The 17551-nt window shown below is 36.3% G+C and overlaps 2 protein-coding genes across 3 annotated transcripts in view; both read left to right on the top strand.

Moving 5' to 3' along the window:
• Positions 1 to 11335, top strand: part of ptpra (protein tyrosine phosphatase receptor type A) — a 56678-nt gene extending 45343 nt beyond the window's left edge. For both annotated transcript variants that reach the window (XM_079835504.1, XM_079835503.1), the window contains exons 20-23: positions 2160 to 2285; positions 2396 to 2547; positions 3740 to 3875; positions 8781 to 11335. In XM_079835504.1, the coding sequence (XP_079691630.1) occupies positions 2160 to 2285; positions 2396 to 2547; positions 3740 to 3875; positions 8781 to 8855 (489 nt within the window). In that variant the 3' untranslated portion in view covers positions 8856 to 11335. The remainder of the gene's footprint in view (positions 1 to 2159; positions 2286 to 2395; positions 2548 to 3739; positions 3876 to 8780) is intronic.
• A 4081-nt stretch (positions 11336 to 15416) lies between these two features.
• On the top strand, positions 15417 to 17133 carry gnrh2 (gonadotropin-releasing hormone 2; the record flags this gene model as incomplete). Its single annotated transcript, XM_079835224.1, has 3 exons — positions 15417 to 15554; positions 16899 to 16982; positions 17095 to 17133. The coding sequence occupies 3 exons, from the start codon at positions 15417 to 15419 to the stop codon at positions 17131 to 17133; spliced, it is 261 nt and encodes an 86-aa protein (XP_079691350.1).
• Between the last annotated feature and the right edge of the window lie 418 nt (positions 17134 to 17551).

Here is a 17551-nt window from a genome sequence, read left to right as displayed (position 1 = left end):
CTTCAGTGGTGTTTGTCGATATGTCATGCGTTGGGTCAGGGGTTAGTTAGCTGATTTAGTTTATGTTTTAAATATGGATATTTTTCCTATACAAACGCATCGTGTGGAGTACCTTTATGATGGATAAATGCACTTCAAAATCAGGACCCCCATTCACTGCCATTATAAAGTTTGAAAGAGCAATGATATTTTTTAATATAACTTTGTATTCGTCTGAAAGAAGAATGTCATATACACCTAGGATGGCTTGAGTAAATCATCGGGTAATTTAAATATAAAGCACCATAAGTTTTTCCCTTTTTTGTGACACTTAAACTGTGATTTCCCCTTAACAAAAGGAATGATTCGAGGGTGTTGCATATAATCCAAAACAAAACAAAAAAGAACCATATATGAATGAAAAAGACCAGACAAGAGGTAAACTAAATGGACTAATCCTCCTGTCGTTCCCAGAAGAATTTAGTTTATCTTTATAAAGGAAATCCATATGATTCAAGCTGTTTCGGAAGCTCAAACGTGCTTCTTAATGCACAAGAACCAATGAGGTTTGTTCTTCCACGTGACGCACGCACGTTTGAGCTTCCGTTGACCATGTTTGATGTGTGCTACATATGTATTTTAATGGTTATATGTGAATAAACACCTCAAATAAAATCGGTTTAACATATAAAGCAACCGATCGTGTGTTGTTAGTAGACTTAATAATGTAACTTTGTTATACTTAGGAAAATGAAAATGAAGGGCTTTTATGCAACACTTACCGTTTACTTAAGTGAAAAAATATACACTTAAGTGAAATGCTAAGGGTTAATGACATTTCACTTAAAGAGCACCTATCATGGAATTTTGAAATTTACCTTTCATGTAGTGTGTAACATAGATCTAAGTGAACAAAAACATCCTGTGATAGCTTGAAATATGACAGTGCACCGTATATATAGTTATTTTCTTTCAAAAGTAAGAGTCGACTCGGAGTCATTTTTAAGAATCGTTAGAAGACCGAAGCTTTTTCTCTGACTAGATGACGTCAACTTGTCAAGTTATTTGAAAACGATACGCCCACTTATTGCGCTCCAAGACGCCAGTGAAAACTAGAAAACATCATGGCGACGAGATGCTGTGTTCTGAAGTGCCACTCAAAAGCAAACTTCTTTCATCTGCCCAAGGATGAGCATTTGAAGACTAAGTGGCTTGAAGACAAACCATACATCGTCGCGATTGTGTGTTTATTAGTCGTCAAATGTATGTTTCGCGATCTCAGGAAGCTTTTATTATGGACTTCTATTATGGCACATGGTTCTTCTTCGTCTGTCTGTACCATATATGGATTACATGTGCACAGAGCGCCCTCCGGCTGCCAGTATGAATTGAAAACAACACATAAGAGACTCAATCGCTCATGATTAGGCTATAACTGCCCATTTTGAGGAAGTATTGAATAAAAAATACTCCTCTGTTTAGAAATTTGACACAGACATATGAGAATCTATCAATATGTCTCCTCATCTGCACACTTTTGAACTAAAAGCCCTGAGGGATGTTGATTTGTCGCGAGTCTTCGTGAGGAGAATAGAGGAGTTTTTTTATGAATGAGATCAGCTGAGGCTCATATTACAATCAAACAGTACCGACGCGGTTTTCATATTCATAACTCCTGACACATATTAACAAATTACTGTCACTATAAGACTTTGATGGGCGTTCCGTTTCCGAAAATATCTGCACAGACTAAACCAATCACAACTGACTGGGTCATCGGACCAATCACCGCAGAATAGCGTCACGTAAAGGCGGGGTTTTGAAAAGTGAATCACTAAAGGAATCATTTGAGAATCGCTGTCAAAACAGGTAAAAATAAATGCATATTATAAGAAAACTAAAGTCTTTTTTGTCATTGCATGCATGCAAAACTGTTGTTGGGGACTTCTAAAACAATATTTGGAACATTTTAAATGCCATGATAGGTGCTCTTTAAAGAAACCCTTAAGTAACGCTTATATTCTGCAAAACCCTTAAGTTTAAGGGAACGCTAAGGGCGATCTTAAGGGAAAATTACACTTAAGGTGCTTTATGCAACTGGACTTGTAACAGAAATATATTGATTAAAAAAAACATATTCCATCCCTAAAAATATCTGTCTTTCCCCCCACTATCTACAGGAGAAGTGTGCTCAATATTGGCCTAGTGATGGTGTGATGGTTTGCGGGGACATATCCATTGAGCTGAAGAGGGAGGAGGAAAGTGAAAGCTACACTGTTAGGGACCTTCTCGTCACCAATAACAGAGTAAGTGAGTCCACTTCAGGATCTCTTGAAACGGCGATTTGTGATTTTACGTGTGGGTTTTTGATTTAATCTCTGTATTTTGATGTTTGTTATTTTCTTTCTCTCTGCAGGAAAATAAGTCTCGCGCTGTGAGGCAGTTTCATTTCCACGGCTGGCCAGAGGTGGGCATCCCCTCCGACGGGAAGGGCATGATCAACATCATCGCTGCAGTTCAGAAACAACAGCAGCAGTCTGGAAACCACCCAATCACTGTGCACTGCAGGTAAGCCACAAATCTTGCCAATAAGAGCATGAAACGTTAAACGTTATTTTGTATTGTTTTATTAATATATTTGTATATTAATATATAGTAATATTGTAATACATTTGTGTCCTTATGACAGTAGAATTCTTTCTTTTTTTCACATTTTCTTATTTCTTTTTTCATTTGGTGTCTTTTTTAGAGGAATATTGTACATTACACATGCAAAACCTATTTTTACTCTTGTTTGCTGCTTTGGGTGTGTTCATTTTGGACGGCTGAATTTCAAACTACCATTAAAAATGTGGGGGTCTGTACATATTTTAAAATGTTTTTGAAGTCGGGCTCACCAAGGTTGCATTTATTTGGTCAAAATACAGTAAAAATATATTGTGAAATATTAATACAGATATTTTTTTCAATTTAAATTAATTTCTATTTTAGTATATTTTTAAATGTCATTTATTCCTGTGATGGAAAAGCTGAATTTTCAGCAGTTTTTAGTTTAACATGATCCTTCAGAAATCAATTTATTATGCTGATTTGATGCTCAAGAAATTATCAATGTATCAATTGTATTTCATTTTTGTCAGGATTCTTTGATGAATAGAAAGTTCAAAAGAACAGGGTTTCTTTTGAATACATTTCTTGTAATATTATAAATGTCTTTACTGTCACTTTTGATCTATTTAATGCAGCCATGCCGACTGAAGGTTTTAATTTCTTTAAAAAAAAAAGGTTCCCCAAACATTTGAATGTTAGTCTATATTCAACTTGAAAAACATTTGGATTGTCCTTGTGTTCTCCAAAAGGGAACCCATAAAACAAAAAACAGGAAAGAAGTTATTTCATGCATGATTTGTGGTTGCTACAACAGTACACTACTCGGCTTATTACATAAATTGTTATTCAACCTAGCCATAATTCTTCTAGTGTGGATTTTGGTTAGACAAGAATGCCAACTTTAACTTTGGTTTGGCAGATCAAATAAGGTTTAGTGGTTTTGTAATGCTGGAAGGCGTCCATGGGTGCTTGGTATGACTTAACAAAGACCTGTCTTAAGCACTCCGTAATGGTGAAACAGAGATAGAGACTGCTGTGTCCATTGGGATTTCAGGGTCATGCAATTAAGGAAAGGAAAGCAAGAAAGTGACTCATTAATATCCACAGAGCTGTGTGTAATTGATTTGTGTGTGTGTGTGTGTGTTAACAGTGCCGGCGCAGGGCGCACAGGGACATTCTGTGCTCTGAGCACGGTCCTGGAGCGGGTGAAGGCGGAGGGCATTCTGGACGTTTTTCAGACAGTGAAGAGTCTAAGACTACAGAGACCGCACATGGTGCAGACACTGGTGAGAAAACACGTCGCTCGTGCTGCAGTTTTAATATGCTATATTTGTAGGTGCAGTTAAAAAAAATGTGTCAGGCATAAAAACTAGTGCTGCACTATTTGGGGAAACACTCTAATCGTAGTTTTTCTGATAAAATTGTTATTTAAAATGTGCTATTTAAAAAAAAACGTTTGTTGTGCTTTGTAGGGCACAATATGAGTATGATAATAATAAATATTCATAACAAATATTATTATTATTACTAAATGAAAATAAACAAAATAAGAAATATTACTTTTGTAATATTTAACTGTAAATGAAAGACAATCTAATATTTAGGAAAAATATAATATTTTTATTTAACAGTACAACTGTACAATTACAATACTAATATTTATGGCCATCTTAATTTCTTCATTTTCCAACTTTAAACCATCAGCGACAGAAAACCACTGGAAACCCTTAAAACTTCTCTTCTTCTTGACAAGTTGGTTTATAAGCACCTCTCATTACAAGTTTGGGAAGATGTTTGGCACATTTTGCATTCCCAAATGCACGTTATATTCAACTCTGACTCAGATCCAGAGATGAGTTTGTAGTGGTCCAGCATTTTTACAACATACTGAGCCTCTCTGAGACACGTGTGCAATGTTCTTAACCATATTATGCTTAAAGGGATAGTTCACCCAAAAATGTAAATTGCCCCATTATCAGTGATGGGAATAACGGCGTTACAGATAAACGGCGTTACAAACGGAATTATTTTTTTCAGTAACGAGTAATCAAACAAATTACTGTTTCTCCCGTTACAACGCCGTTAGCGTTACTGAGGGGAAAAAATGCGGCGTTAGTCGCGTTACTATAATTGAGCTCATTGAAGCGCTTTTCATCCGAACAGGCTCTGTGGACCTGCAACGTGTGTGTGTGCGTGTGTGTGTGCGTGTGCGTGTGTGTGTGTGTGTGTGTGTGTGTGTGTGTGTGTGTGTGTGTGTGTGTGTGTGTGTGTGTGTGTGCGTGTGCGTGTGCGTGTGCGTGTGCGTGTGCGTGTGCGTGTGCGTGTGCGTGTGCGTGTGCGTGTGCGTGTGCGTGTGCGTGCACCAGCCAGGCGTGTTGGAGGTGGGTGCGGTGGTACACATAACTGATGATGATCGGTGGGTGGTAGACAAGGTTGAAGTTGATAGGTTGAGTACACCTATTTTTTTTTCATGGTCTATGGTTCACACACACACACACACACACACACACACACACACACACACACACACCTATGACGCACACGCATATGCACATTCAGCGATGGTCCAACGACTTCAAAGGTAGCTTTCGCAAACTGGAAGTATAAGCTCTACATTTCCCTCGTTGAGGTGAAAGGTAAGAATATTTATGTAACGTGCAACTTATGCCCAGGAAGAAAGAGTCTCTCCACGCCGGTGGCAAGTGATTCTGAAGCGCCTCACATCATCATATGCCACAAAATTAGTGGCTAAAAACCCAGGTGATAACGTGAGCTCCACTACCAAAGGAAAGTATAGTAGGCCTACTGATAATATTTACACAATATTTACACTATAGTAGGCCTACTGGTAATATTTACACAATATTAACACTATAGTAGGCCTACTGATAATATTTACAATAATGCATTGAATTTGATAGGTGTCTCTCACATTGTCCCACAGAAACATTACAATAGTGTACATTAATGTTCTATTTAGTGTCCAATTCATTCATTTAACATATCTAATATTGGGGGCATCCAAGTTATTTGACATATTTGAACATTTGAGAAAAAAAAAAAAAAAGTAACGCAGTAATTACTTTCCCTGGTAATTAGTTACTTTTATAATGATGTAACTCAGTTACTAACTCAGTTACTATTTGTAAGAAGTAACTAGTAACTATAACTAATTACTTTTTTAAAGTAACGTGCCCAACACTGCCCATTATTTATAAGTCATCCTAGGTGTATATGACATTCTTTCAGATGAAAACAATCGGATTTATATAAAACATTTCCAGGCTCTTCCAAGCTTTATAATGGCTGCTAGTGCTGGGCGGTATGACCAAAAATGTATATCACAGTATTTTTCTAAATTATATCGGTTTCGCGGTATATGACGGTATTTTTTTCCCCCATGCATGACCGGGTGTTAACCACATTTTCTACTAATTGAGAGCGGATGCTGCAGTAGATTGACTAGAATGCCCTGTTTTACTGTCATGACGAATGAATAGTGTAGAAAAATTCCACACTAGAGTTAATAAAGGTTTACAAAGCCCCACAAAATGATGCTGTGGGGAGACAACAACCAATAAAACACACTCATTACAGACACATGCATATTAAAATATGACCATGGAGATAGAAAAAAAGAGTTGCGGGCACCTTAAGCCCTTTAAAAATCTAACCCTATATAACAACAAACTGACAAAACGAGGGAGAAACGCGGAAGAACATTTAAACTGTCTAAGGATATTTTCAGTACATTTAAGAGCACTAAAGTCTCTGAACCGACACACGTCAGTTTAACACAGAAAGAATAAAGCATTTACATTTTTGCCCATTCTTCTTTGAATTGTCAGTCTATTTATTAACTTACATCGTCTTCCATGTAGCAGAATAACCCATCGTGTCATCGCGGTCATGAACTGACGTACAGTTCAGTGTCCTTTGCATAATGTTACATTTCATTTGAAGAAGACGTGATGAAATATGTGCTGCAGGTTTATGTTTAGAGCACTAGAGTATATGAAATATGTCCATAAAAAACTTAAACGCGCTCGCATGTGCTATAATATGATCCATGTGGAGAGCGTTAATCTCATCACGGCGCAGAAACCGCTCTCTCTCGCGCGCCGCGTGTACTTTGAATTCTCTGCTGTAATTAAGGGGCTGAATCCGAAATCGCCCCCTATAACCTCAAATAGGGCATTATTTGAGGGGACAGCCATTTGTAGTGGTGTCTGAAACCATAGTGGACGTTATTGAGTGCTCTCATTCAATCTCCCATTGCACCGCAATAACGCATATACAGCCGATGTACACGCAACGGCTGTCCGAATTCACTCACTCATTTTCATTCACTCTTTCAAGTGAACAATATAAGTGGATAATGTAGGGAATAATAGTGAATGAGGCTTTAGGGGTGATTTCGGACTTCCCATAGGCTGTGATGCGGTCTCAGCGGTGTCCTCACTACAGTGCAACAGTGAAACGTGACCCCTCGAACAGTGACGCGCTGCGTTATGAACATCCGAACATGACACATACTGGTATTGCGGTATCATCAAAATTCATATCATAACAAAAATAAATACCGGTATTCGGTATGAACCGGTATACCACCCAGCACTAATGGCAGCCCAAAATTTGAAGTCCAGAAAAGTGCATCCATCCATTATAAAAGTACTCCACACGGCTCCGGGGGTTAATAAAGGCCTTCTGAAGCAAAGCGATGCGTTTGTGTAAGAAAAATACCCATATTTAACACGTTATAAAGTAAAATATCTAGCTTCCAGCAGACCTTATGAAAGAAGGGTAACTGGCGCAACGATGACATCGGACCTAGCTTAAGCGTTTTAAACTGCGAGAGGTGTTACACTTTCTTTGTAAGTTGAATACGGAAGGCAGTCTGCCGGAAGCTAGATATTTTTAAATATGGATACACAAACCCATCGCTTCGCTTCAGAAGGCCTTTATTAATTATTTAATTGAATTAACACTTTCAAGGCCCAGAAAGGTGGCAAAAATATTGTTAAAATAGTCCATTTCACTCCAGTGGTTCAACCTTAATGTTATGCATGGGCGTCGGAAGCAATAAAAATGTGGGTGGGTCCTCAGACATTTTTTACTGGAGTTGATGCCAATTACATGAAGTACAAATGTACCGCTTTGCTTGCTAAACGTATAGTTCGGAATGACAAAATTACAGAAATCGCCATATCATTGAGAGCGGCAGTAGTGTAGGGGTAAGACGCACGGCAACTAGTTTTGACACAAATCAACTCGCGGTTTAAGTTCGTTTTCCCATCACATATCAAATCGAAAAGGCATTTATTTTCAATAAAAATTAAGAAAATATTAGAAAAGTGGAAATAAAGCGTCTAACATGTTTTTAATAATAAGTGTTTATCGATTAGGGGTAGGTAAACAGACATGTGCTGAATGTTAGAGACGATAAACGTGAGTGGGTCCAATATCATTGATCGTAAAAAGTGGGTGGGTCTTGTCCACATACAATGGTTCCGACGCCCATGATGTTATGAAGCGATGAGAATACTTTTTGTGCCCAAAAAACCCCAAAAATAACGACTTTATTCATCAATTACTTCTCTTCCGTGTCAATCTCTGATGCTGTTCACGTGAGCACCAGGATGTATGAGCGTGGTGCTGACGCAGGAGTCGGCCAATACCGAGCCACATTCTGACGTAGAACCCAGAAGTTTACAATGTGAACAGTGTCAGAGACTGGCCCGGAAGAGAAGAAACTGTTGAGTAAAGTCGTTCTTTTTGTTTTGGGGTTGCATACAAAAAGTATTCTCATCACTTCATAACATTAAGGTTGAGCCACTTGAGTCACATGGACTATTTTAACGATGTCTTTCCTACCTTTCTGGGCCTTGAAAGTGGTAATAACATTGCAGTCTATGGGGCGTCAGAAAGATTTTATCATAAATATCTTCATTTGTGTTCCGAAGATGAACGAAGGGTGAGGGTGAGTAATTAATTGACAGAATTTTCATTATGAACTAACCCTTTAAGATCAAGCAGACGCTTCAGCCAATTGTTTCTGTCAACAGTAGACTGCAATCGGACTGGTCTAATATTGCGTCACACACCCCTGTTTTTGTCTTCTTATGATTCTAATTCTGTAATCAAACATCTCAAGTCCCTATCAACTCATATTTTCCCACTTTTCCCAACAGGAGCAGTATGAGTTCTGCTACAAAGTGGTCCAGGAATACATCGATGCCTTCTCTGACTACGCCAACTTTAAGTAAAGCCACGCCCACCTGCAGAAAATCGGACAGACTTTCCCAGTCATGCACTCACGTCCACACTTTCAAGTAAACAGCTAAATGAGATGGACTGCCAGCGCAAAGCAAAAGGGAATCCCAAAAAATCCTTTGGCCGGCAAGCACGAGAACACGTTGGTGCCGAAGTTGGAAAGAAAACAACAAAGAAAACACCATTAGAGATGCCTTCTTGAATATTTTGTAATATTGCTCTTGTTAATAAGGCCCTTACCCATTTCTCTCAGTGTAAATATGCTCTTGTCATTTTTTGTTTTGTTTGTTTTTTTGGTTTTAGAAGCCGTTCTGTTGCGGTTTTTAGAGTGACCTTAATATAGTTTACTGGTATATACATGCATACATGAATATTTTCAGATGGCGCTATAGAGACAAACGCGACAGAGCGGTAGCAAGATGAGGGTGCTTTTTTTTCACTAGGTGTTTTTACAAGAAATTCCTTCTTTATCTGCAGTTGAGTGACTGAAACCTATTTGAATGGCAGCTCAATCCCACTGTGCTGTTGCTTGTAGCTACGTAGCGCACCATGCGGCGAAATCGACCAATCGCGGAGCCACTGTAAACTTCACTGTGCTTTTCGATTGTGTTCACTGGAGTGACAGATAACATGTCGAGTCTCATTGAGTCCATGTTTTTTTGGGGGCGTGACTCCCGTCCCGTTGAATTGTAAGATGTTTAGACTGTCAAGTGTCTTTGTGGTGTCAAGTTTGTTATGTAGCGTGCCAGACCCAACTTGTAGAGGAAGATCAAATAAACTTAAAAAGACAGAGAAAAGGAAACCGTGAGTGTTTAGATCAGAGGATTTTTTTTTTACTTTTTTATTTGCCCCTTTTTGAATCTCATGAGGGTGTACTTTGCCTTGAAAGTTTTATTCAATCCCCCCTTCCTCTTTTCTAGACCACTCAAAAAGCAACTTGTGTGTTTGCGATTGTAACCCAGGAAGTGATGTGTTTACTTGCCCGGATGTCTGTTGATTGGCCTTAACAACTGTACTTGACAATAAGGTTTCATATTGTACAGGCAGTTACTTTTCCTTCTTTTCGAAGATAAATGATCTCGCCGTGCCGTCTACTCGCAAGGTACTGGTGCAAAGTTGATCCAGAAAATTCTAGTAGAAATGACACATGATCACCTGATCATCTGTTCCTGCCCATGTAAAGGACTTCAGCTGTTGTGCAGAAGTCAGCGAGCCCTTGCCAGCTCCATTGAGCCAGATCGATACACATTTCAACTTCTTGCAAAAGGTCAGTTTAGGATGATTGTCTTTACACTTAGCTCATTTTAACTAGTGGAAGTACCACAGATGGTGTCATGTGATTAAAGCTGATTGTCAGTGGAAAGAGAGTCATTTTCCAGCGAATGTTTTATGTAGGTTAAGCCCTCGTTCCACACTTCCTTGTGTTAGGAAATGTAAGTTACATGAAATGTATGTTTTATCTCCTAAATGTATGTAAACCCAATGGGTGTCGCTCGAAATCACACGCCCATCAGTCATTCCATATTAACAGGGATCTCGATGGAAACTCTTTTTATATTATTTCAGATCCACAATGTTACGGATCAAATAATTATGAATTCTGGATCTCTAGTACAGCTTCTTCCGGGCTTTATATTCCATGAAATGCTGGTGGATTTGCTTGAATATTGTGTGAGTCGACTGTTGTGATTTGCTTAAAGTCACACTAACCCTTTCCACATGAGACACTGTGCCAATAGCAGCCTCTCAGGGGCAGGATCCTTCTTCAGAGGTGGGAAAGTGCCTCATCACGTTCCTGTAGCTCCAAGCATATTCCCGCCAGCTCTTTTGTAGCCCGTGTTCTCCCAGTCCCACAACCGGACATTGTGGCCCATATGGCGTATGATAATCTGTAATGGAACCCAAAGGGTTACTGGTTGGTTGCTTTTCTGTGTTTTTTTTTTTTTTTTTGGTGTGTCAGGTTTTCATGCTATTTTTTTCTTTCTTTTTTGCTTGCATACCATATAAAACCATCCTGGAGGAAGCTCCAGACTTCAGGTTGAAATCCCTCAAAACTTAAGCTCTTAATGTATGGAGAGCAATCTAGATCTTCTGGTCAAGAAGGGAAGCCACGTGTCTGGAGGCTCACTTCATTCTCCTGCTCAGATAAGAGAATGAAAGAATGAGGAGAATGACTGACTGAAAAATAAAGGATTCTGCTCTCCAAAAACCCCATTTTGAGGATTTTATCTGAAAAGTTTCTGTCTTCTATCAGATCGTTTCTAAATTTGAAACCACAGCCTGTTTTACGTTCCATGAATCCTAAAACGTTCTGATTTTTTTTCCTTTCCTCTTAATGCACCCTTCTGTACATAATGTAAGGTTATTTATAATTCATTCCTATCTGTTGCCTTGCTTTTATTTTGTTTTTTATCTTTCACTTTTTTTAAAAGATACTTGTATATTAAACTGTACTGGGACCATTTTGAAATGTATTAGATGTTTTTTGTTTTTTTCTTCCTGTTTTTAATTCGGTATTATTACTGTCTTAAAATCTTATTTTTTAATTTGCATCTTTTTTTCTAGTGTTTTGTTAAATTTGAATATATATGTATATATAATTATATATATGATGCAAATTATATATAATTATATAATGCCAAACGGCCTTTCTAAACAAGATACTGTTCAAACCTAATAAAAGTGCTTGAGATTTTATCTGCAGTCATCCTACTGTGTGTATTTCCAAAACATATACATATATATATATATATATATATATTGCACTTGCCATATCTGGATACCATTAGAAAGTTTAAGGTCAGTGAGATTTTTTATTTTAATAATTATTTTAGTCAGTAAGGACTAGTGCTGTCAAATGATTAATCACATCCAAAATACAAGTTTGTGTTTACATAATAAATGTGTAAGTACTGTGTATAAATTTGTATATATAAATACACACACAGCATGTATATAGATTTAAGAAAAAAATATAAATAATATATGTAAAATATTTATTTTATTTATACAAATATTTATTACATATATACATGTATGTGTGTGTATTTATATTTACATAATTATACACTCTAATACACGCACACATATATTAAACACAAAGGATTATTTCGTGATTAATCATTTGACAGTCCTAGTAAGGACATGTTTAATTGATCTACAGTGACAGTAAAAGCTTTTACATATTTACCCCCCCAAAAAATTATTTTTTAATTTACTATTCATCATAGAATCCTTAAAAAATGTATAGTTTCCACAAATATATTAAGCAACACAACTGTGTTCAACATCGCTTTTGTAATATCTTGAATCTAAGGAAAGAAAGGAAATAATGAGTAAGGAAAGACATACTTGATCCCAGAGGGGAAATTCAGGGAGTGAGTCACGTCACCTTGTGTCACTTTGTCTCCCATCCTTCCTGGCCCTTAAGACCCTGGTGTCAAACCTTGGATGTGGATGGATTATCCGAACAGACCCCTGTGCGTGTTTAAACACAGTTTGACAGGAACTCAATCAGAACTCGTCACTTTCTCTGCTCTGATCACCGCCTCTGTAATTAACACCGCGGTCAGGCTGGAGTGTTTGCACAGTCCGGGCCAGTATGCATCTTGTGTGGATCAGGGGGTCACAAATGACGGATGTGAGGTCGCAGAGGCCACTTTCTACAGCTTTGAGGAAATTAGCTAGACATTGGCTCTTTTAATAAAACATGGTCATCTAGAATGTGTGATATTGGGGTCACTGGAGTAGGCCTACTAAAGAAGAAAAATGTAATTCGCAAAATATTGTATGCATACAATAAATATCTACAATGATCCAATTTAGACAGCTGATGGCACAATAAATGTCTCAAAAATGTACAATGTCTTAAAAGCTGATCTCGGTGAATGGCTTCTTTTGCTGGATACACTACTGTTCAAAAATGTGGCGTCAGTTAGATTTTTTGTTATAGTTGTTCTTTTGTAAGAAACATACTTTTATGTTACGTGCTATTTACTTAAAAATATGGTAACAATATTACACATGATTTTTGAGTCGTTTTGCAATCTACCTGAATAAATTGTGTAAAATCTCCTAAATTATTTAGTCTATGAAACAATAAATGTAACCTTTTTAGTGAAACTTTTGTTTTTTGTTGTTAAAGCTGACTCTCAAAAGGGTGTGAATTACAGTGAATGGAAATAACTTGTTTATATTTGACTTTGAGTTATGTTGTACAATTAATAAAAGCGATTAAAGTCTAAACATACTTGTTACTGCTCTAGCATTAGCAAAGTTATTACTTATTGAACATAGCAACATGTTTCATAATATTAGTACATGCAGTTATTCACAACCTAGCCATAAGATCTACTCTTCTGCACAATGGTAACGGTGAAAACTTAACATAACTCTTTCAAATGTCAAACATAACCGAACATTAAACATTAACAGATGTTTCCCTTCACTCAAAAACACATAAAACAACACTTCATTTCAATATTAAAGGGTTAGTTCACCCAAAAATGAAAATTCTGTCATTAATTACTTACCCTCATGTAGTTGGACACCCGTAAGACCTCCGTTCATCTTCGGAACAGAAATGAAGATATTTTAGTTGAAATCTGATGGCTCTGAAAGGCCTCCATTGGCACAATGGCACGGTACACTATCAAGACCCTTAAAAGGTACTAAAGACGTCGTTACAAAGTCCATCTCACTACAGTGGTTCTAAAATAACTTTATGAATCGGCGAGAATAGTTTTTGTGCGCAAAAAAAACCCCTAAATAACGACTTACATCGTGATAACGATTTCAAAACACGGCATCATGAAGCTTCGAAGCGTTATGAATCAGTGAGTCGATTCAGCAGTTTGAATCGCCAAATTTCAGCAGTTTGGCGGTTTGACACGCGATCCGAATCATGATTCGGCTCACTGATTCATAACGCTTCGAAGCTTCATGATGCCTTGTTTTGAAATCGTTATCACGATGTAAGTCTTTTTGCGCACAAAAACTATTCTCGCCGATTCATAAAGTTATTTTAGAACCACTGTAGTGAGATGGACTTTGTAACGACGTCTTTAGTACCTTTTAAGGGTCTTGAGAGTGAACCGTGCCATTGTGCCAATGGAGGCCTTTCAGAGTCATCAGATTTCAACTAAAATATCTTCATTTCTGTTCCGAAGATGAATGGAGGTCTTACAGGTGTCGAACGACATGAGGGTAAGTAATTAATGACAGAATTTTCATTTTTGGGTGAACCCTTTAAGTTAACTCAAAAAAATAGGAAAACGTATAAACTGAACCCCAATTTAACAAAAAAACACACTATTTTTAATTATCACCTTAATTTTTTTAGTGAAAAATACAAGACCCATTGATCAAAAATAACAGTAAAGACGTATTAAATGACAATTTCCACGCAAATATTAGCATAATAATAATCAGAAATGTTTTTGAGCAGCAAATCAGCATATTTGCATGATTTCTGAAGGATCATGTGACACTGAAGACTGGAGTAATGATGCTAAAAATTCAGCTTTGCCATCACAGGAATAATTTACATTTTTAAATATATTAAAAAAGAAAAGTTGTTTTAAATTGTAATAATATTTCATATTTTTATTTTTGAACAAACCAATACAGGTTTGTTTTCTTTTTGCATGATCTTTATATATATATATATATATATATATATATATATATATATATATATATATATATATATATATATATATATATATATATATATATATATATATATATATATATATATATATATAATGAAATATTATTACAATTTAAAACAACTTTTCTTTTTTTAATATATATTAAATAAAATGTATTGTATCAATCCCCTTTAAACTAAGATTCTAAATTAATATACAATAGGAAAAACAACATCAATAGAAACAATAATTTTGTGCTTTCTTTAATTAGCTTTTTTTTGTTTTGTTTTTTTTTAGAAAGGGGATGCCATCCCATGGGGGTCAACAGTGTTTGAAGACGATAATTGGCATTGAGCTCATCTTCCACGTGCTCTCCTCCCAATGGAACCACAATGAGCTAAGTGTTTGAGGACTTGGGAGGTCAGAGTGTGTGTGCGAGTGAGTGTGTTTTTAGACAGGGAGGGGAGATCTGGTGTGGAACATAAATTGTGAGGAAGAGGAGGAAGAAGATTCCAGAGAATGAGTTGCAGACGTATCTCAGAAGCTCTGTGATTGAACTGAACCGTTCACTTGAGCGAAAAGCAGATCAGGTTCCCCAAGACCAGGACTTCACAGTAGGAACTACTAGAGAAGACGTGCCAATAGATAGAAGGTAAGAACAGAGTTTCAATTTGTATAGTTTGGTTTATAGGTTGTGATTGAAAAATTGATGTTATGATGTTATTGACAGCCATTTGTAGTCTTCCACTGTGCTTTGTTGTCTTTTAAATATGATCGTCATTATGTTGTAGAGATTTTCAGGGTAATAAACTTAGACCTGATTGACTGTTACATGTGTCAGCGAGCCATGGTCCCCTCTCTCACTCTCTATTTGTCTCATAAATCTGTTCTCCTCCCTCAGCTATGGTGCACATCTGCAGGCTGCTTGTGCTGATGGGGATGTTGCTGTGTCTAAGTGTCCAGTTTGCCAGCTCTCAGCACTGGTCTCATGGCTGGTACCCTGGAGGAAAGCGAGAGATAGACATTTACGATACCTCAGAGGTGTGTGAATATTACTAAAGAAAGTAGTAGACCGTTAGAAAAGGATGGTCTTGTTGTGACGTGGCACGCAATGTAAAAAATCGTCCTTATTTTTAATCAAAAACGAAAAATAGTACTGTAAAAAATTGGTTGATTGATAGGTTTTCACGTGGTAGTTTCTTATTCATTTAGTGTGAGGAATTATATTAGATTTAAAAGGAAATAAATGTAATTAACTGTAAAAAAGCAAAAGCAAAAAGTATCAGTTTTTAGAATTTACACTGAAAATCTATCATATTTAAAAAGATAAAACATTTATTTTTTACAGTAAATTCTTGTGAAAATTAGGGTTTTAGGGTGGAAGTAAAATAGTTAAAGATCTTTCTCAGAAATGCATCACATTTAATTTAATTTAAATGTACACTATTGTTCAAAAGTTTGGGGACTATGTTTTTTATATTTTATATTAAATATGATGTATATTATTATTATATATAATATTAAATAGGCCTATTATTATACTATGTTTTGCTTTATGATTTATTTGATTTAAAATAGTAAAAAAAATAGGCTATGTAATATTGTGAAATAGTATCACAAGTAAAATAATGGTTTTCCATTTTAACATATTTTAATATGCAGTTTATTTCTGTGATGGCAAAGCTGTCTTCAGTCTTCAGTGTCACATGATCCTCCAGAAATCATTCTAATATGCTGATTTGCTGCTCAAGAAAGATTTCTTATTATAAATGTTGAAAAGGGTTATGATGCCTACACTGTAAAAAAAATTCAGGTCTCCAATTGAAAATGTTCTAGTGAGCGATCACATCTAAATTTTTCAGTTGGCCAAATTGAATTTCTGTGAATTGATGCAGTTTACTTCAATTAAAATTCAAGAAATTCAATTTGGCCAACTGAAAAATTTAAATGTGATCGCTCACTAGAAAATTTTCAATTGGAGACCTGAATTTTTTTTACAGTGTAATATTCTTTTTCTTGCCATAATATTCTTTGACGAATATAAAGTTCAATATACAGCATTAATTTGACATAAACATTTTTGGTAACATTATATATGTCACTGTCACTTTTGAGCTATTTAATGCGTCCTTGCTATTTTCCCAAACTTTAAACATACACGGAAGTGTATGTTTATTCTTATCTTGTATTTATGTTGTTTAATTCATGTTTATTGCGTTATCTTAGTGTCACGTGACTTATTCTGATGGGATTGTGTGTGTGTGTGTGTGTGTGTGTGTGTGTGTGTGTGTGTGAGTGCACTGTAGCCTACTGTCTTTACATGTGTGTTTAAGGAAAGACATATTTTAAACCACCACATTGCCTTCTATTTTACTTGAAAATCAGGTTTCAGAGGAAATTAAACTCTGTGAGGCAGGAAAATGCAGCTACCTGAGACCCCAGGGAAGAAACATTCTGAAGACAATACTGGTAGGTACAGCTGTTGTTTTAGCTTGACCACCCCCACCCCCCAACTAGTCATGAAAGAATATTTTGAGTATTTCTCTACGACTTAACTTACTTGTTTCAATGGCTTCAACAGATGGATGCCCTCATACGGGATTTCCAAAAGAGAAAGTGACACCATGACGCATCAGCCCGTGTCCAAAGAAACGACCTTTCCAGCAAACACATTAGGCCCGCATTTCCATCCAAAGTATCAATATAAATATTTTTCAGTGATTTTTTTTTTTTTTTGTATGTTCTACATTTTGTTCTGTTTGTGAGTAAACCTACACTGCCGGCATTATGTAACCATCTGCAGCAGTTCCTTCAATAAAGTCTTTATTTTGGTATTTTGTTTTAATTGTTCAGTGTCTTAATTCTGTTCTACCCTATGTTCAAAGAAATTTACACGAGACAAGTGTAAAATATAATGTGTGTGTGTATATATATATATATATATATATATATATATATATATATATATATATATATATATATATATATACACATACACACACACATTATATTTTACACTTGTTAAAAAGTATATATAC

The sequence above is a fragment of the Gobio gobio genome (genome assembly GCF_949357685.1).
Source record: "Gobio gobio genome assembly, chromosome: 14".
Classification (NCBI taxonomy): domain Eukaryota; kingdom Metazoa; phylum Chordata; class Actinopteri; order Cypriniformes; family Gobionidae; genus Gobio; species Gobio gobio.
This window is presented reverse-complemented; position numbering and strand designations above follow the sequence as displayed.